We start from the raw sequence: 17,798 nt of genomic DNA, 5'->3' as shown, positions 1-17,798 counted from the left end.
TGGAGTATTTATAGACTTTCACCTTTTGTCACGTAGTGGCCAAGTGGCGAAAGCGGTGGAAAAGATCGTTCTACCCTCGGCCGAGGGACCCATGGCAGCCGGGCCGGCCTGGTTGACTCCATGCCGAGGGGTCTTGGATATGAGTACGCGGAAATGTCTCCCGGCTGGCTGGTTGCCTAGCCGAGACCCAAGTGACAGGCCGACAGGCTGCGTCGGTTAGGCTGTCTAATGTGTTGACTTGCTGTCTTTTGGCTTTGACCTTGCTCAATATGTTGACTCGGTCAGCGGGTGCAGAATATGCCCCATCAATTTGGAATTGGACCAAATTCATAATCAATTCCAACCTAAGTAAAATTTTGCACTCTTAAATTCCTACAATATAATAATAGTCATTTCAATTTTATCACTACTTGATCACATTTTTTTTTTTGACGTAAGATATATCGCAATATTTTTATTTATGATTTTTTTTAATCGCAAATATTTTCCATCACAAGATTTATTTTTTCCTAATTAAAAAAATACAAAAATGATTTTGGCGACTTCGACCCATACCGACCCACCCAATTTCAATTTCAATTCCATGGGTTCTCAAATACCATTGAGAAACTGAAATCCAGAATGGAATTCTATGTGATATGCAAACGAATTTTTGGAATTGGTTTTGCAATTGAATTCAAACGAGTTAAGATCACATGTCCCATTTTTATGTCTCATCTTATGTCTCATTACCTTAAGATCTTGACACATCATACTTCAAAGGATAAAAATGGCAATAATAAATAACAAAGTGTTTATGTGTCATCATCAGAAGTGATGGGACACAAGATGGGACACGAAATGGGACAGATGATCTCTATTGAATTCAAACATCTTTGATTTCTACAATTAAAATCATGAAAATGAAATCAATTCTGAATTTCCAAACACTGCCTAAGGTAAATATTCAAAATTACAAGTTTCGCGGTTTAGCCATTAAATTAAAGAAAAAGGAAGACGATTAATGTAAGTTTAGGAGAGTAATTAAAATATCAATAAAAGTCTCCCTTTTGGTGAGATCCGTTTGTCCGTCTCTATTTTCGGAGTTTTTCCAGTCCTTGTCTTTCTAGGTTTTAGTTCTATTGGAAATATAGATAAGAGCGTCTTGGTCGTTCCTCGTATGGTGAAGATGCGGAAGATCAGTTTCGTAATGGATCGTTATATGGTATTACATATGTTGTCGATTTGTTGGTTGCACTGAATTTGGTCAGATGAAATCGTCTCTCGTCAAGGCTCGAGATTCTATAATCCTCTTGTGAAAAGCTGTTTGCGGTGATATGATAGAGGATGTGTTTTGGAGCAATTCAAGTTTACAGATCTTTCTTTGAACGAGATTTTATTTTATTTGGTTCTAGTCGAGTTGTTTTCGGTCAAATTTGACACATGTTGTAGATGTCGTATGACTATTTATTAATGAATTGATCCTTTCTTTCAAAAAAAAAAAAAATATCAAGGATAACATTAGAGATTCATTAAATATCTTTACTAAAAATATAAATGGACGATTGATTTAGGAGAGATTACGAGGGAAAAATGGGCAATAAAAATGCAAATGAGGGAGTATAATGATCTTGTTTGCTTCATAAGTGTATCTGATAACTTTGTCATTGGATACACGATTTAAGTAAATACATTTTAAACGATATAAAAACTTTTAAATTACCACATGCAGTTGAAGATAATTGTTACATTATATAATTAGAATTATCATGGAACCAAAAAAATGTGCATTGTAAGCGAAGCGTGGTTGTTTATCCAAGCTATTTGTAGGATCTTACGATTTTTGAGTCGATCATGCGATCTAATTCTACCACTCGATATTCGATTCAAAGTAGAATCCCGATCCTGACAACCTTACTCGCAATAAGAAAGAAATTTGGTATATCAAAGGAACTGTTAATATTAAAAACCATTCATGTTCATCTACACCACCATCAACCACCACCACTTTGACTATCCACCTTCTATCGCGCATCCTACATAACCGTTGGGGCCTACAATACAACACTTGACGTTAGCACCTTACCAACCTCACCCGTGCTTCACTGTTAGGGGTGTTTCACCGGTCCAAAACCGAACCAAATCGGACCGGATCGGATGAATCCGCAGACCGGCTAATCATCAAACCCGTGGACCGGACTTGTTAGAGGGGGACCCGGATCGGAACCCTTTAGGTCCGGTTTTTATCGGGTTTGGACCGGACCGGTACCACTTTACAAGGCAAATTAAGTTTTTTTTTTAATGGGGACCAGACCGGAGACCGGTCACCATATTTTTTGGGACCCGGAGACCGGATTGGTATGTATCCGCTCTGGACCGGACCGGGCCGGACGGCCCGAATTGGTCCGGCTTACCAGTCCGAGCCACTTTTTGTTCACCCCTATTCACCGTATAGCCACCATATTACTAAATCTAAACCTCACACCCAAAACCTTGAAAAGTCCTCCTCCACCCTCGTGAGTGTGGTTATATGGTGAATTAGGCCGATTGCCACTTGCCACCACCATAACTACATCATATAACTTGCTTGTGACGGACAATATCCGTCGCAAGCTGAAGACCTCTCACAATAAACCAAGTGGGTTGACAAGTGGGAGGGAAAATGGAGCACCCATGCATATTGCCACTTGCATCTTGTGAGAGGGGCACTATCCGTCTTCAGCTTGTGACGGATAGTGTCCGTCTTCAATGAGATTTTGTGCTTATCAAAGCGTCTTGCTTGTGACAGACACTATCCGTCACAAGCTGAAGACGGATAGTGCCCCTCTCACAATACGGCAAGTGAGAGGGCAAGTGGGGGGAAAATGGAGCACTTCATGGATAGTGTCACTTGCATATTGTGAGAATGACATTATCCGTCTTCAGCTTGTGACGAATAGTGTCCGTCTTCAATGAAAATTCGTGGCCCTCAATTGCACCCTAAAGGTTCTCATGACTCATTCTAGCGTGTTAGAATCTAACAATTGATTAGTGAAATCTCTTCCCCTTGTCATTAAAGACCAATATTATTATTTTTTTTGGACAAAGATTAAAGACTAATATCAGTTATGTAAACCATAATTAATCCTCCCAACCACTGATTAATCCCATTAAACAAACATACTTTTTCTTTGACGGAGATACCGTTTTAATGTTAAAACTGATCAAATATCCAATGATAAATCTTCCTTAAAACGAAACTATCTGTCTTAAGTTTAAGACAAGTCAATTATATACCACTTGTGTGTATAAGAATGTATATGGACAAAAAACTCATATATTTTATATATAAACAAGTGATATGATACTTATCCCGTCTTAAGCTTAAAACCAATAATGCCGCTTTAAATGAAAAGTTGTGATTCGATAAATCTTTTATTTTTTCCCATGCATTTGTTTGTCTTTTTCCCTCACATGAACATACGAGTATTTCCTAATTCCTATGCTTAATATACCCGTCTTAAACGAGATTTTGCTAAACACACGAATTAAAATTCAAAAATCCATGAGCACCGAAAAAAAAAATATTCAAAAATCCAAAACAAAAATCCCGGAAGAAATATCCGTGTCCAAAAATAAAAAAATTGACATTTTAAAAAATCCAATAAAATAAATAAATAAAAAAAAAAATTCAACTCACAGTCTTCCTTTCTTCCACATCTGATCTACTCACACACACATACACACTTTCTCTCTCTTCATTTTTTCTCTCTCTAAATAAATTCGCCGTGAGATCTGCGATTAAATCGTCGCAATTGTACGCTATACAGCGGTCTTATTTATCGAAACGGAAGTTACTTAACTTGCAGGAGAAGTTAGGGTTAAATTTGTAGTAGTTGAAAATGGCGGCGGTAGCGGCGGCGGTGGTGGCGTCGTCGTCCGACAGCGGTGACGTGTCGTATAAGGGAATGTCGGGGGATAATATCAAAGGTTTGGTGTTAGCTTTGTCGTCTAGCTGTTTTATTGGTGCTAGCTTCATTGTTAAGAAAAAAGGTTTGAAGAAAGCTGGTGCTTCTGGTCTTAGGGCTGGTATTATTCTTTAATTAATTAATTAATTACTGCGTTTGTTTCGATTATTTGTTTGCTTGTTGTTCTGATTTGTTTGATTGTTATGAGATTTGGTGGATTTTTTGTTGTTTGGTGAGTTTTAGTTTGTTTGATTAGAATGTAGTAGCGATGTTTAGTTAGTCTTGGGTAAGGCGGTTTTATTCTAAAAAATTGCATTTATGAGAAAATGTAGTGTGATTTTGAGCTTGTTTTGGGAAAATTGGGGTTTGATGAGTTATTGTGACTGATTTAGCTAGCTTAGCTATGTGATAATTGTTGTTGGAGGTTTTGTGGTAAGTTCGATAGCTGTGATTTGGTTGATGTGAGGCGGTTTTCTGATAAGATTTAACCATGAGACGGTCTTCTGATTAGGTACATGGTAAATGGTTGCGTGGGTTGGACCGACACAAAGATAGTATAAGATGGTATCTGAGGAAATATATTGCACTTTAAAGTTATTTATCTTGGCTGGTTTTGTGGCTTTAGAGTTGCTGATTCGTTCTCATTGGGAGTTGTTGCATTGCTGTGAGTAGTGAGCGGTGCTTGTGTTCGTACCATTTTGACCAAGTAGAGTTTAACGGGAAAGAATTAAGTTTCATTTCTTGTATGGTCATTTTCAAGTTTTCCTTATCAGGAATTTGTTATGGTTATGTTGTTTGACAGTCTTTTACTCTTGAGTGTCTTTACTCCTTTTTCTTTTTGGTATGTGTAAAATTAGCCACGCTGTTGCTGGGTCAGGTTTTGAGACTTTGTGGTTGCGATTAAATTGCATTATTAAGCACATTTGGATTCTTAAAAATCGGTTCCATATACGTAAGATTGTGCATGAAACAGAATAACAGATATCTGATCCATACTCACATTACAATCAGATATCCTTACTGAATTTGTTATAGATTCTTAAAAATCGGTTCCATATACGTAAGATTGTGCATGAAACAGAATAACAGATATCTGATCCATACTCACATTACAATCAGATATCCTTACTGAATTTTGAACACTTTAATATCCAATATCCGGTAAATGTAAAATCTCGGATACCTGTGATCTTTCTCTTCTCTGCAACTTTAGATCCATGTGAGTGTCCTCTCCATCATAAATTGAGGCAATTGGTTATAGAATGAAGGTTTTAATGGAAGAGATTTGGGCAATGATTCTGGATAGGGGTGAGAAAGAAGGGACTAGGGTCTAGGGAATAGAGTTAAGAAAGAGCAGCACCGGTGGTTATGAAGTGATCTGCTAGACTAGATCTGGGCAAGGTTTGCGTTTGCGAGTTGTACATCTTATGATAGATATTCACTATTTATGACATTTTCTTCGTACATCTTTAAAGCCCATATGCGGTATACACACTTAATGGCCAAATATGAAGTACTCCTTCCGTCCCGGTCATTTGTTTACCATTTCCATTTTTGGGTGTCTCAGTCATTTGTTTACCTTTCTATATTAGGCATCATTCTAATGAATTATTTGATCATCCAATTTCAATATTGTCCACTTATCATCCAATAACATTACCCTCAAATGGTCCCCTCCCCTCTCCTTGGTCTTTGTACCTAAAGCAAAGGTAAACAAATGACCAAGACAAAAGGAGTAAATGTTTTCTGTTGGATCAGATCCAGATATCTTAATGACTTAATTGTCATTATTTAATATCCATTTCTGATCTTATATCCGAATGTCCTGGATATGGATATTCAATTAAAAAATTTCCTTCTGTATATCCTATTTTCATTTCAGACATTTGATCAAATTTTCCCTATGCACTGTGTCAAGAAGTTATTATTTGGAAACTGTTTGGAAAAGTTTTGAAAATATAATATATTATGAGAAAAAGTAAATCTAGATATAATCACTCCAAATAGATCTTAGATACTGGACATACTATTGATAGCTTGCCTTTTTCTTTTGCGAGGTAGGGAGTGTTTATTGGTGTTATGTTTTATTCGAAGTAGTGTTACACTGTTTCTTGTGTTCTAGTTACATTCACTTTTTCTGGCCTCCTTTCTTCTCTGTATTGTTCCAAACTCAAACTTACAACCATCTATCAATTAGCCCCTGCTTGTTAATTCCGTCCGAATTCAATCCCAATGGACCATGCACAAAGAACATAAGAGCATGCCCAGCATGCCCCCCCTCATTTGGCAGTAGTGCACTTTTCTTTCTATGAGACTTGGCTTTTATGTTTCTCTTGCCTTCTACCGATGTATATTGATTCACTAACCTTCATTATGCTGTTGGAAGCGAGAAATTTGTCTCTGAAATGACCATTATGGTTACTTCCTGCAGGAGTTGGTGGTTATTCTTATTTATATGAGCCGCTGTGGTGGATAGGCATGATTACAAGTAAGTAACACACTTCTCATTTATGTTCTTGAAGCTTGTTTAGGAATTGAGCATCTAGAGTAGGTCATTATGCCAGAATTTGGACGTCTAAACCTTTGTTCTAGTCTTTGATTAATACTCCCTCCATTCATTTGGGTTTGCTTCTATTTCAAACGACACAATTTTTAATAAAGAGTAGGAATAGTATGAATAACCTAAAAAAGGTGCGAGACAAGTCGCAATAGTCAAAGGCTAGTGGATGAGTGATACCCAGTTTTCTTCTTGATAAGTAAGAGATATTATTAACTAAAGGACACCAAGGGGTGATGCTCATGGGCAAAAAGATATCATAGAGGGGAACCCATCAGCCACAAAAACAATCTGGGCAGCGAAATACAAGAAGACACCCTAAATGTGACTACCACACACAAAATCAAAGATGGATAATGAATAATGATACTCTCAAACTATAATGGGTGATTTTATCCACAAAGATAAGAAAAACTAGTTCTGATCTGGGTGAAGGATATGGATCTAAAAATATACGGAGTAGTAGTTTTATAGAAGTGAAAGTTGAACTCTTGATGTGAAGAGGCGACACCATCATATATACGATGTTCATTCCAGTGCACCACCAAATAAACAAATGAACCATGTTCCAAGCTTTGTGAATTCAAACTTTTCATTCTTCTCTTCCAAGTAGAGAGTACATATTTCGTCTTTCAAGGATGGACTCATGGACCAAGCCATTAAGATAATGTGAGGCTGTGAGCGTGACATGCGTGGCTAAGTAGTAAGTACTGAGGCGATAGTCTTTCTTCCATAAAAGAATAAGATGGATGGTTACTTTGCTGAAGGGTGCGATTCTTTTTGTCCTGTAATCAATAAGATTCATCTTTAATTTCAGTATTGGTAGATTTCTGTATATATAAACAGATAGAGTTCACGTATTATTACCTTTACCATGTAGGCTTCAGCTCTCATGTCTCCATCTTGTTTTATTTGAAGTGTATCTTATAAAGGCCCATTGCTTGTGACAGTGATTGTTGGAGAAATTGCCAACTTTGCTGCATATGCATTTTCACCTGCCATTTTGGTCACTCCTCTTGGGGCATTAAGCATCATCATTAGGTATGTTTTATGTGTAGTTCGAATTTTGATGAAACATGTTAATGTACTTGTTGGGCTGTCTTGCCTCTTGTCTGCTAAATGACGTGTTGATGCAGCGCTGTTCTTGCACATATTATTTTAAAGGAGAGGCTACACATTTTTGGAATGCTTGGTTGTGTTCTATGTGTCGTTGGCTCAACTACAATTGTTCTACACGCACCTCCAGAACGTGAGATTGAATCTGTAATTGAAGTTTGGAATCTAGCTACTGAACCTGGTATTGTAGCTTGTTTGCTGCACTGGATCTGAGTGTCTTTATTGATTCTGTTAAATTAACGTCCAAGCTGGAACTCATGTGCATGCTTCTTTTGGCAGGTTTTCTCTTTTATGCGGCTCTGATCATGACTGCTGTGTTTGTGCTCATCTTTCACGTTATACCAGAATATGGACAGACACATATTATGGTTTATATTGGAGTTTGTTCATTAGTGGGCTCCTTATCAGTAAGTGTGATATACTCCGTATAAATCATAGAGTTAATTTTCATTAGGTGGGAGAAAATTATATCAACTTATCTTTTTGACAACAGGTCATGAGTGTGAAAGCGCTAGGAATTGCTATGAAGCTGACACTCTCAGGAATGAATCAACTCATATACCCTCAAACATGGGCCTTCACCATGATTGTAGCTGCTTGTGTGGTTACCCAAATGAATTATTTGAATAAGGTAAAAATATGAAGACGGCATATCTCCCCGTCCTCTTCCAGTCCTCTTAGCTCGTGTGTTTTCTCTTTGAAGACAATGGCTTACAAATATTTGTCAATCAAAGCCATTTAGCATGCCATTCTTAATTTAAATGGTGATGATGATATATTGCTAACTTAAGGGCACATTTTTGAATCTGAACGTAAATTTAATTGTGGATTCTAGATGATGGAAAGAGGGTATATTTACCCTTGAAAATAGTCGTGCTACTAGGTGAGTCTAATTTGGATATAACTTATGCCAACTTCACTACATGTATACTTCCTCCTTCTCAACAGATTCTTTACACTTTTATTCATTTGTGACGATTTAATAAAATGTAAAGAATCTGTTGAGACGGAGGGAGTATAAGTTATCACAATTTACTCAAGTGTTTTACTTTTTTGTAAGTAGGCATGTTAGCCTTCCTCTGTAGTCTGTGGAGAACAGATCAGATTGGAGATCCTGCCAAGACAGGATACATGGCAGCCGCCTTTTACTATGGAGTGAAGGAAACACTTTGCGTAGCAAAGTAACTTATGAATATTTCTCGATAAAGAAAGCAGTGGAAAATTTTCTTTATACATGAATTTACATTTACTGAATAAAACAATCCTGAGCCTACTGTAAGTAGCTGACGAGTGTTTGATCTATGAAACCTTTACCGTTTTGCACTTTTGGGTGATTAGTCAGACTTTCTATAATTTGATCCATGCTAGCGACCACAAGATCAATCTCGACGAAGAAATCTTGGGTTGCCATAATTCAGAAGATGGTTCCGTCAGCAAACCCATGGTGCATAGGGCCATGTGGGTAAAAGCCACTGGTGATTGTATAGGGAATAGTAGAATTTTCATGTCGTTAAATGAAGCTTTATTTTGGTGGATTTAAATGCCGAGAGTGTTACTTGTCAAGTTGTCATGTGGTGATTTTGTAGATAACATGTTCCATGATAGCATGAGGCAAGGGTGCATGGCTATTTTTTTATTGCCTCTTGTTGCATATGGGTGACACCTCCACTTTCTCTCATAGAAGCTATCTTTTACCTGTAAACAAGAAAAATAAGGAAGGACTTGAAATGACTACAACCTGATCTTCTGTGCTCATTGTCTGTAGTAACTTATTGTGCAGTTAAGCAAATGCTAGATTTCACACTGTCATATCTAATAAGTCTTCTTGCTCGTTTTCCGTGTATTATGCAGGCTCTTGACACATTCAACACAGCTGTAGTTTCCCCAATTTACTATGTCATGTTCACTTCATTTACAATACTGGCTAGCGTGATCATGTTTAAGGTACTAATTTATACTTGTGATTTTCATTTTATTTAGCTAGTGCGATTTTATTTATGATTGATGGTGAAATATATTATAGCTTCATCTATTAAAGAGAAGCTATTAGTTTTACCTAAAATCTAGCATAATTGTGAGAAGTTTTACCGGAAACTACTAATAACTTGAAGAGAGTATGCTATACGTCTAGTTCAAGTTTACGATTGTCAACTATATTATTGTTGGACGGATATTACGCATTTGTTGATTAATACATTTCAGCACATAATCTGAGATAACTCTGATTTTGTGTTTGATTTGTCCTTTTCGCAAGAGATTGTTTGGTTGTGCGCGTCTTCGTGTACTCAAAATGCCTGCTTGTACATGTTTACTCTTTAAATTAACTAAGATGGTTTTCTACTTGCAGGATTGGGATAGGCAGAGTCCTACACAGATAGTGACCGAAATGTGTGGTTTTGTGACAATTCTAGCAGGGACCTTTCTTCTTCACAAAACAAAAGACCTATCTGATGGTATGCTTTTTCTGACCAACTTTTGATGAAACGTTGAGTCCTGGTTAAAATTTTTTAATGCAAATTTCATTGAGTGACACGGTTGCATGAACTTAATCTATTCGTACTCGCATAAATATTATCTTAAAAAATTGGTACCTGTATCTATGTGACTGTGTTTGAGTATGCTACTTCCTTATTGGTTAGATTGCTAGGCTTGTGCTTCCTCACTTTAAATTGGTGCTATTTTTATTAGCCAGTGAGTTGTTATATAGTTAACACTTCTGTACCCTTCTTGATCACACAATTAGGATAACTTAATATAAAAGGAGGGTTATAGTTAACACTTTTGTACAATATAATGTTTCCCACTGATGCCGGCTAATGCTGCTCAGGTCAGCATGCATAGTATCCTATAGCGTAGAGCTCGGTTTGAAAACAAGGGTATACACTTGAGCAGTAGATTTTGGTCTAAGCATTTACTAGAATATTTAAATGAATGAAAGAGGCAAAATGCTTTCATAGGTGCTCAGGTCAGCATGCATAGTATCCTATAGCGTAGAGCTCGGTTTGAAAACAAGGGTATACACTTGAGCAGTAGATTTTGGTCTAAGCATTTACCAGAATATTTAAATGAATGAAAGAGGCAAAATGCTTTCATAGGTGATGACAACTAGTATTGAGAAAGGCTTAAAAGTGATGATCACTTTCGACACTTTTAAGTCTAGGTCAATTTTTCTTTTTGTATCGAACTGTATTAGATGCTTTTAAAATACACGTCAGTGACCTCACTTATTAATGATTATTAACTCGTAGATAGTGTAGGCTTTTCTTCCACTTGTACCCAGACGACCCTAGTCTAGTCGTACTTTTCTTCGTGATACTACACCTTACTTTTTTCTGTCTTTATGCACGAAACTTTGTGGGGATATCGGATAGATATCGTATCAGATAAATAGATAATGTCTTGAGTCATAAAGTTCTTCCAGTTGATCGTATGATATTAAATTATAAGTGTCAGTTGCTGTTACGGTTGCTAAATATTGGTATCTGGATGTTGCTTATGTGACGTGAAGCCTTGCAGCCATGATTTCAAAACAATTTATCATACGTAATCTTCACATATACTTGTTCTGAAATCCAAGATGATTCTGGTACACTAACTGCTCCCATAAATAACGGGCGAGTAAAGATTATTGGTGAAGATAACGGTGATTGAAATATACGTTAATGGGCCAAAATATCAACATTTTTCTTAACGATGTTATATGGTAATTATAGATGAGGGAATCACGACCTGGAATTTCATTAAGCAATGGATTTTAGGTCACGTAGTAGGAGCATTTGTTATGTTTTAAACCATGGTTGTGAGGCTGTTCCCTGCGCACCTTACGATAGCTTGTAATTGAACTTTCTGAACTGTGAGCTACATTGCAGGACTATCTAGTTCTTTGCCTGTGAAAATGAGCAAGCACATGGGAGAAAATGGGTTTGAGGAATCGGAGGGTATACCCCTCAGACGACAAGAATCAAGGTCTGAGGATTCTGAGGGTATACCCCTCAGACGGCAAGATTCACTAAGATCGCCTTGATATCTCGTGCCTACTGCTTCCACAAAATACAACACTTATTTGCCAAGGGGTGAAACAAGCTTAACAAGCCCTTTTTTCACGGGACATACATAGATGGGTAGAAGAAAAAGGCATGTGTTTCTTGTATTTCTAATTGTTTCTCGGAGCAGCTGCCTTACATTACGTTCCTTCACCCGTGTGAGTCCAATTGTCTCCATCTACCCCCTCTCGCTCCTGGGAAAAAAAATATTGTAACTTTTGTGGTAATATGATTATAATTATTGTGAATTAGTCATTGTCCTTGAATATAAACTACCTGGCACAAAGATGTGACACCGGCAATTCTGAATCTGGAAGATATGTCGACGGCCATATACTCATGTAGTTATATGTGGCCGGTTCAGGTGATGCTACAGTGAATTCCTTGGCACCTGTGTATATGTCATTGAAGACGTATTATCAATTCATTCAAATATTCAATCCTTTGTGGTGTTCAATTTTTTCGTGTTGATTGTATTTTGGTTTTTGATAGAAAAAAGATGGTATGACATCGTTGATTCTACGGAGTATGTCGCAAGAAGAATTTTTAGAAACACAACAGGCTTTTATTTTCACAACCTCGCGCTTCTTCCTGTCTAGAAATCGTAATGATCATTTGATTGATTGTATGAGCTCTGATAATTAGTAAGCAACAATTTGGTTTGTTTAATAGAGTGTAGTTTTAAAGTTGAGAACAACAATGTGAAGCCGATGATTAGAAGCGAATTCTATCTATAGACCCGACAAACAGGTCTTGGGTCGGGTATGGATCAATTCTGACTTTGGATCGTATTCAGCAGCTATTCTATTTTAGACAAAACTCCCAAGTTGGTCATTCAGGTTATGGTTCCAATCAAAAGTTTTTTTTTTTTTGACAATGCGCAAGAGTCTTACAGTACAGTAATATGACTATTAAAGCCATACTCAAGAACTACAATGTAAAACCGAAAAAGAAACAACAGAGAGAAATAGTTCCTTAATCAAAAGTAAACACGGTCACAATTCATCAAATTCCCAGCTCGTTTGCTTAATTTTGAATACTGACATAACACTTGGGACTTCATTTACAATAGTCACAAACTCAATTCCACATTTCGGCCCTGACATATTTTAGAGTGTAAATGATATTTCCCAGCTAATAATAACTAACTAAATTATAATACGAAATCAACCCCATCTATACCGATAATCGATCAATGTGGCCCTGTGGAATTCCAGTTCAAATCAAGCTCTGCCAGAATGACAAAACTCAAACACAAATCATCCCACCCGATAACGCTACTTAGCCTCGACCTAACCCAAAACTAACGCCAATAGCAACTCAATTCAGTTCAGCTCCGCTCTATTCAGTTTAGTTTAGTTTAGTTCTGTTCAGCTTCATTCAGTACCGTTCAGCTTTTATCTTCACAAATTAACTCTTACTTCAGTTTAGCTTCATTCAATTCAGCTATTAAGTTCAGTTCAATCTCTCATTATCATATACTATCCGCGAAAAAAAAAAAAAAAAAAAGCAAACCATCCACATGAAAAATCAAAAACTAAAGAAATGGTTAAAAACTCATTTTATACAAATTCTTAGGTAAGACGGTCTATTATCGTTTTTACATTTTAAGGGGTATTTTGGTCTAATGAAAAATTACTGTAAATCTCCCCTTCGCAAAACTTGTGTACCCAAAAAACACTCTTTGCTAAAGCCTAAAACCCTGCATTCTTGACAGCAACAAAACCCTCCATTTCTATACACTCGCATAACTATCACCAAAACCCGTCAGCATCATATTCGCCCTTGTCACTCCGTTTCCACCCAAAAAAATACTATTATGCAATCTTGGGCGGATGAATATCACCAATCAATTTACCTAATTTAGGTTTGTTTTCACTGTTACACTTCCTTAATTTACTTGATTAGCATTTAGCAATTAATTTGTGTATTTATATTGCGTTTTAGTGATGGATTAATTGAAACACTGTCAATTTTATTTAAATGCATCAAAAAATTGCAGTATTAGGTTATAGATTTCTTGGTAGTTCAATTAATCAATCCATTAGAAAGCCAACATTTTTATGCAAATTATTGACTCAATTGGGACGAAACCCGAATGGGTTTTCGCTTTCTCGGGCGCTTTCGAGTGGGGCGGGGTTTCAAAATGATAGGGTAGGGTTTCGAAATGATAGGGTGGGGTATAGAAATGAAAGGAAAAAACCCGACCCGGATGACCCAATGAGCTTAATGAAGGAAGATGGGGTTGGAGTTTGCTCACAGATGTGGATTGAGAATTTTCGAGACCCGGAAAGGACTGTCACCAATTTGACTACTTATATTAGGAAATTTGAGTTGTGGGTGTTGGCATATCAGAAGGTGTATGCTGATGAGGTTGGTTCATATTTGCCTCGGAATTCGATACAAAGGGTGGCATTGGAGGATTTGTTGGCTCTTAGGAATGCTGTTCTTGATGATAGGTTTAAGTGGGGTGCAAGGTTGAATTTTTATATTAGGTCTCCGAGGGATAAGACGGATTATGATTCGTTGTCAAAGAGGAAGATTAAGAATATATTGACCACTACGCAGCCTACCCCGTTTCAAGATAGGGTTGTTCAGGAGGTTTTGTTTATGGTTTTGGAGCCGATTTATGAGGCACGATTTTCTCAGAAGTCGTATGCTTTTAGACCTGGTAGAACGTCTCATACTGTTTTGAGGGTTATTAGGAGGAGTTTTGCGGGGTATTTGTGGTATATTAAAGGAGATTTGAGTACCATTCTTGACGGAATGAAGGTGGGGATGGTGGTGAATGCTTTAATGAAGGATGTGAGGGATAAAAAGGTTATTGATTTGATAAGAGCAGCCTTGGTGACACCGGTGATTGTGACGAAGATTGAAGATGGTGTGAAAATGAAGAAAAAGAGTCGAAAGTATCAGAAGAAGAAGGTTTTAGCAGACGATGAACCGAAGCCTGATCCATATTGGTTGGAGACTTTTTTTGGGTTTGCTCCGGAGGAGGCAGGAAAGGCTCCGTCTTGGGGTCATTGTGGGATTCTAACCCCACTCCTAGCAAATATATGCTTGAATGAGTTGGATCATTGGATGGAGGATAAGATCAAGGAGTTCTATCGTCCTTCCAAAAGTGATGTCATATGGAATACGCCAGAAGGTGAAGCAGAGCAAGGGAATACTTCGTGGCCTGAGTTCGTCCCCACTAGTGGACCCGATAAAACCCGGAAACTGGATTATATCAGGTATGGTGGTCACATTTTGATCGGAGTTCGAGGACCTAGAGCTGATGCTGGTATATTGAGAAGGCAGTTAATTGAATTCTGTGATGAAAAGTATCTCCTCAAGCTCGACAATGAGTGTCTACCTATAGAGCACATAACTAAGGGCATTATGTTTCTCGACCATGTGTTATGTCGAAGGGTTGTTTATCCCACACTCCGTTACACTGCCTCAGGCGGAAAAATTATTAGTGAGAAAGGCGTGGGGACTCTTTTGTCAGTTACAGCGAGTTTGAAGCAATGTATTAGGCAATTTAGGAAATTGGGCTTTCTGAAGGGGGATCGAGACCCGGATCCACAGCCTTGTTTCAGAATGTTTCATGCTACTCAAGCTCACACAAATGCTCAGATGAACAAGCTCCTCTCTACTATGGTTGAGTGGTATAGGTATGCCGATAACAGAAAGAAAATAGTTAATTTTTGCTCTTATATTCTTCGAGGTTCACTTGCCAAACTGTATGCTGCAAAATATAAACTTCGTTCACGTGCCAAAGTGTACAAGATTAGTAGCCGTACCCTTAGTCGCCCTTTGAAGGAAAAAAAAGGGCTGTCACCTGAGTACCAGAACATGTTGAGAATGGGTCTTGCGGAGTCCATAGAGGGGTTAAAGTATACGAGGATGTCACATGTCCCTGAAACTGATTACTCCCCTTTTGTGAGTAATTGGAGACCTGACCATGAAAAGGCATTGACGGAGTATCTGAGTCTTAGTGATCCAAAGACCTTGGAGGATCAATTGAAATGCATTAAAGAGCAAGGGCTAATATCACCTCAAGATTATGTTTCGATGCTCGTATGGAATTATAAAAGAAATGCTACTTTAGGAGATAAGATCTCTTCATACGGTCGTGGTCAATCTATTGCTGAAGATAATCAAAAGTTTCTGCTGGAATCCGGTGGTGAGGAATTTGATAAAAAAGATGAAGAAGAAGAAGAAGAAGAGGAAAATAAAGAAAGTGTTGGCATTGGACATATATGAGGTATGTTGCTTTCTTGTCGTTTTTGATGTTCTGCGAACAAAGGAAGAACCCATGCCTAACAGTAGAAACATGTATTTTACTTCTGGGTAGTTCATGAGCAACTTTTTATCAAGATTATGACAATACCTTGTAAAATACTCCGCCCAATTGAGTGTATTCCATTTCCAATTTTCTCAATGTTACGTTCCCTATTTTTATAAGCTTGATTTACATTTTCTTGCATGCTGTAGAATTTAACTGCTGTACATTTTCTGAGCCCACATCATTCCCCCTCTCCCCGTGTTACTTCGACATATTACTTTGTTGTTTGGTGCGTGTCACCACAAAATCATGAAAATTTCCAGATAGTAGCTGTGTTCGACACTTGCAAGTTGCAACTGAGTAACAACCAATTACTCCTATTTATACTACTAGCTAAGGGGGATATTACAAGCATAGTCCCTAGATATTAGATATATTCCTGATATTTTGGAATCAGAGACTACTTGAACGATTTATTGTCAAAGTCCGGTTGTTTTGAAAAGAGTGTTGAAATATTATTAAGTGCCTTTGATGTACAAGAGACGGGAAAATGGGAGTTTGGTGTTGTGTGAGATCATGTAATAGTATGATAATGGAGCTTGGTGGAGGAGCGTGGTTGTTTGGCCTGCCTGTGTGACAACCATACGTAGACGACTTTTTCTACGACGACAACAACAACATTACCTTGTGCCTCAATAGTTACTGCAAATTGCTGGGTAAGGAGGGGGGCAGGTGTACACAGACGACTTTTATTATGCAGGAAAAAACCTGTAGTCATGGGTAAGCATCACATAATCGTATGAATTCATATAGCAAATATGTGCTTTTCTCTAATTTTGTGAGAGTGAAAAACTTGACATGAGATATGAAAGACTTGTCAAAAGTATCGAGGAGGAAAACAGGATTCAATGGTTAATAGTTAGTTGTTAATGTTTGCATTACATTTGAGAGATTCTGGAGCAAATTTCTGGTTATGAAAGACAGGACTCGATGTTGACATAATTATGGAGTTGGCCATTTTCTTTAACCCTTTGAGGCTTTGATGTGTATATAACTAAGAGACGGGAAAATGGGAGGTTAGTCTTGTGTGACTACCATACGCAGACGAGACTTTTACTTTACAGGAAGCAACCTGTAATGCAGCTATCCACTAGTTTTATAGAGTGGTTTAGACTTAAGCTTATGCTTTTCTCCAATTTTATCGGTCCCTGGTTTATTTCGCTATTCCTGACATCTTGTTGCTGTCTGAAAAGTTTCAAAACCGATAATTGGTATGTATAATGTGTGTTGTTGGGCTGTACTTTATTAGTTAATACGGAGTAATTGTTTATGATGTTTGCATTGCCCATTAGAGAAATTCTGGAGAAAATTTCTTGTTATGAAAGACAGGACTCATTGTTGACATACTTATGGCGAAGGTCGGGACTCGGGTTTGGTTAAGGATAGTGGGGTTTGTTGGGGCAGATGAGCAAGGTGGCTTTGGATGATGTTTGACTGCTTGGAGTGGGTCATCAGCTCATTACTACTCTGTATTAACTAAAATACCCTTATGTAGAAGACATAACTATTGATCCGGACGAAGGAATAACTTTGAAACATTTTTCTATTTCACTTTAAAGATTCCCAATATTCGAGATTTTCAGTGTATTTTTTTTCGCAAATGTGTTTCCGTGCTCGGTATCCTATTATAATTCTAATGTATGACGGATTTTGTTCGTCACAATTGAGATTTTGTCAAGTTTTTTAGTTTGTACGGAGTAATACGCTTGTCCGTATGCAAAGGTACGTTACGTCATTCAATACTTCCAAGATGTGGTAGTCTAGCAATATTTATTTTCGTGAGGTTAACAAAGTCGCCGCAATTTAATTGATTGTAGACATTCTTG

General features: G+C 37.6%; 2 protein-coding genes across 2 annotated transcripts; both read left to right on the top strand.

The window, feature by feature from the left end:
* The first annotated feature begins 3,651 nt into the window (after positions 1 to 3,651).
* Positions 3,652 to 12,104, top strand: LOC141599051 (putative magnesium transporter NIPA4). The gene is made up of 9 exons (XM_074418935.1): positions 3,652 to 4,047; positions 6,358 to 6,414; positions 7,434 to 7,524; positions 7,620 to 7,780; positions 7,879 to 8,006; positions 8,093 to 8,230; positions 9,451 to 9,543; positions 9,947 to 10,052; positions 11,469 to 12,104. The coding sequence occupies exons 1-9, from the start codon at positions 3,861 to 3,863 to the stop codon at positions 11,621 to 11,623; spliced, it is 1,116 nt and encodes a 371-aa protein (XP_074275036.1). The 5' UTR covers positions 3,652 to 3,860; the 3' UTR covers positions 11,624 to 12,104.
* A 1,180-nt stretch (positions 12,105 to 13,284) lies between these two features.
* LOC141599042 (nuclear intron maturase 2, mitochondrial) lies at positions 13,285 to 16,091 on the top strand. The gene has a single exon (XM_074418920.1). The coding sequence runs from the start codon at positions 13,626 to 13,628 to the stop codon at positions 15,888 to 15,890; it is 2,265 nt and encodes a 754-aa protein (XP_074275021.1). The 5' UTR covers positions 13,285 to 13,625; the 3' UTR covers positions 15,891 to 16,091.
* Positions 16,092 to 17,798: the final 1,707 nt, after the last annotated feature.

Source organism: Silene latifolia, chromosome 9 (assembly GCF_048544455.1).
Source record: "Silene latifolia isolate original U9 population chromosome 9, ASM4854445v1, whole genome shotgun sequence".
Lineage (NCBI taxonomy): Eukaryota > Viridiplantae > Streptophyta > Magnoliopsida > Caryophyllales > Caryophyllaceae > Silene > Silene latifolia.
The sequence above is the reverse complement of the archived record's forward strand: the minus strand, read 5'-3'. Positions and strand labels throughout refer to the sequence as shown.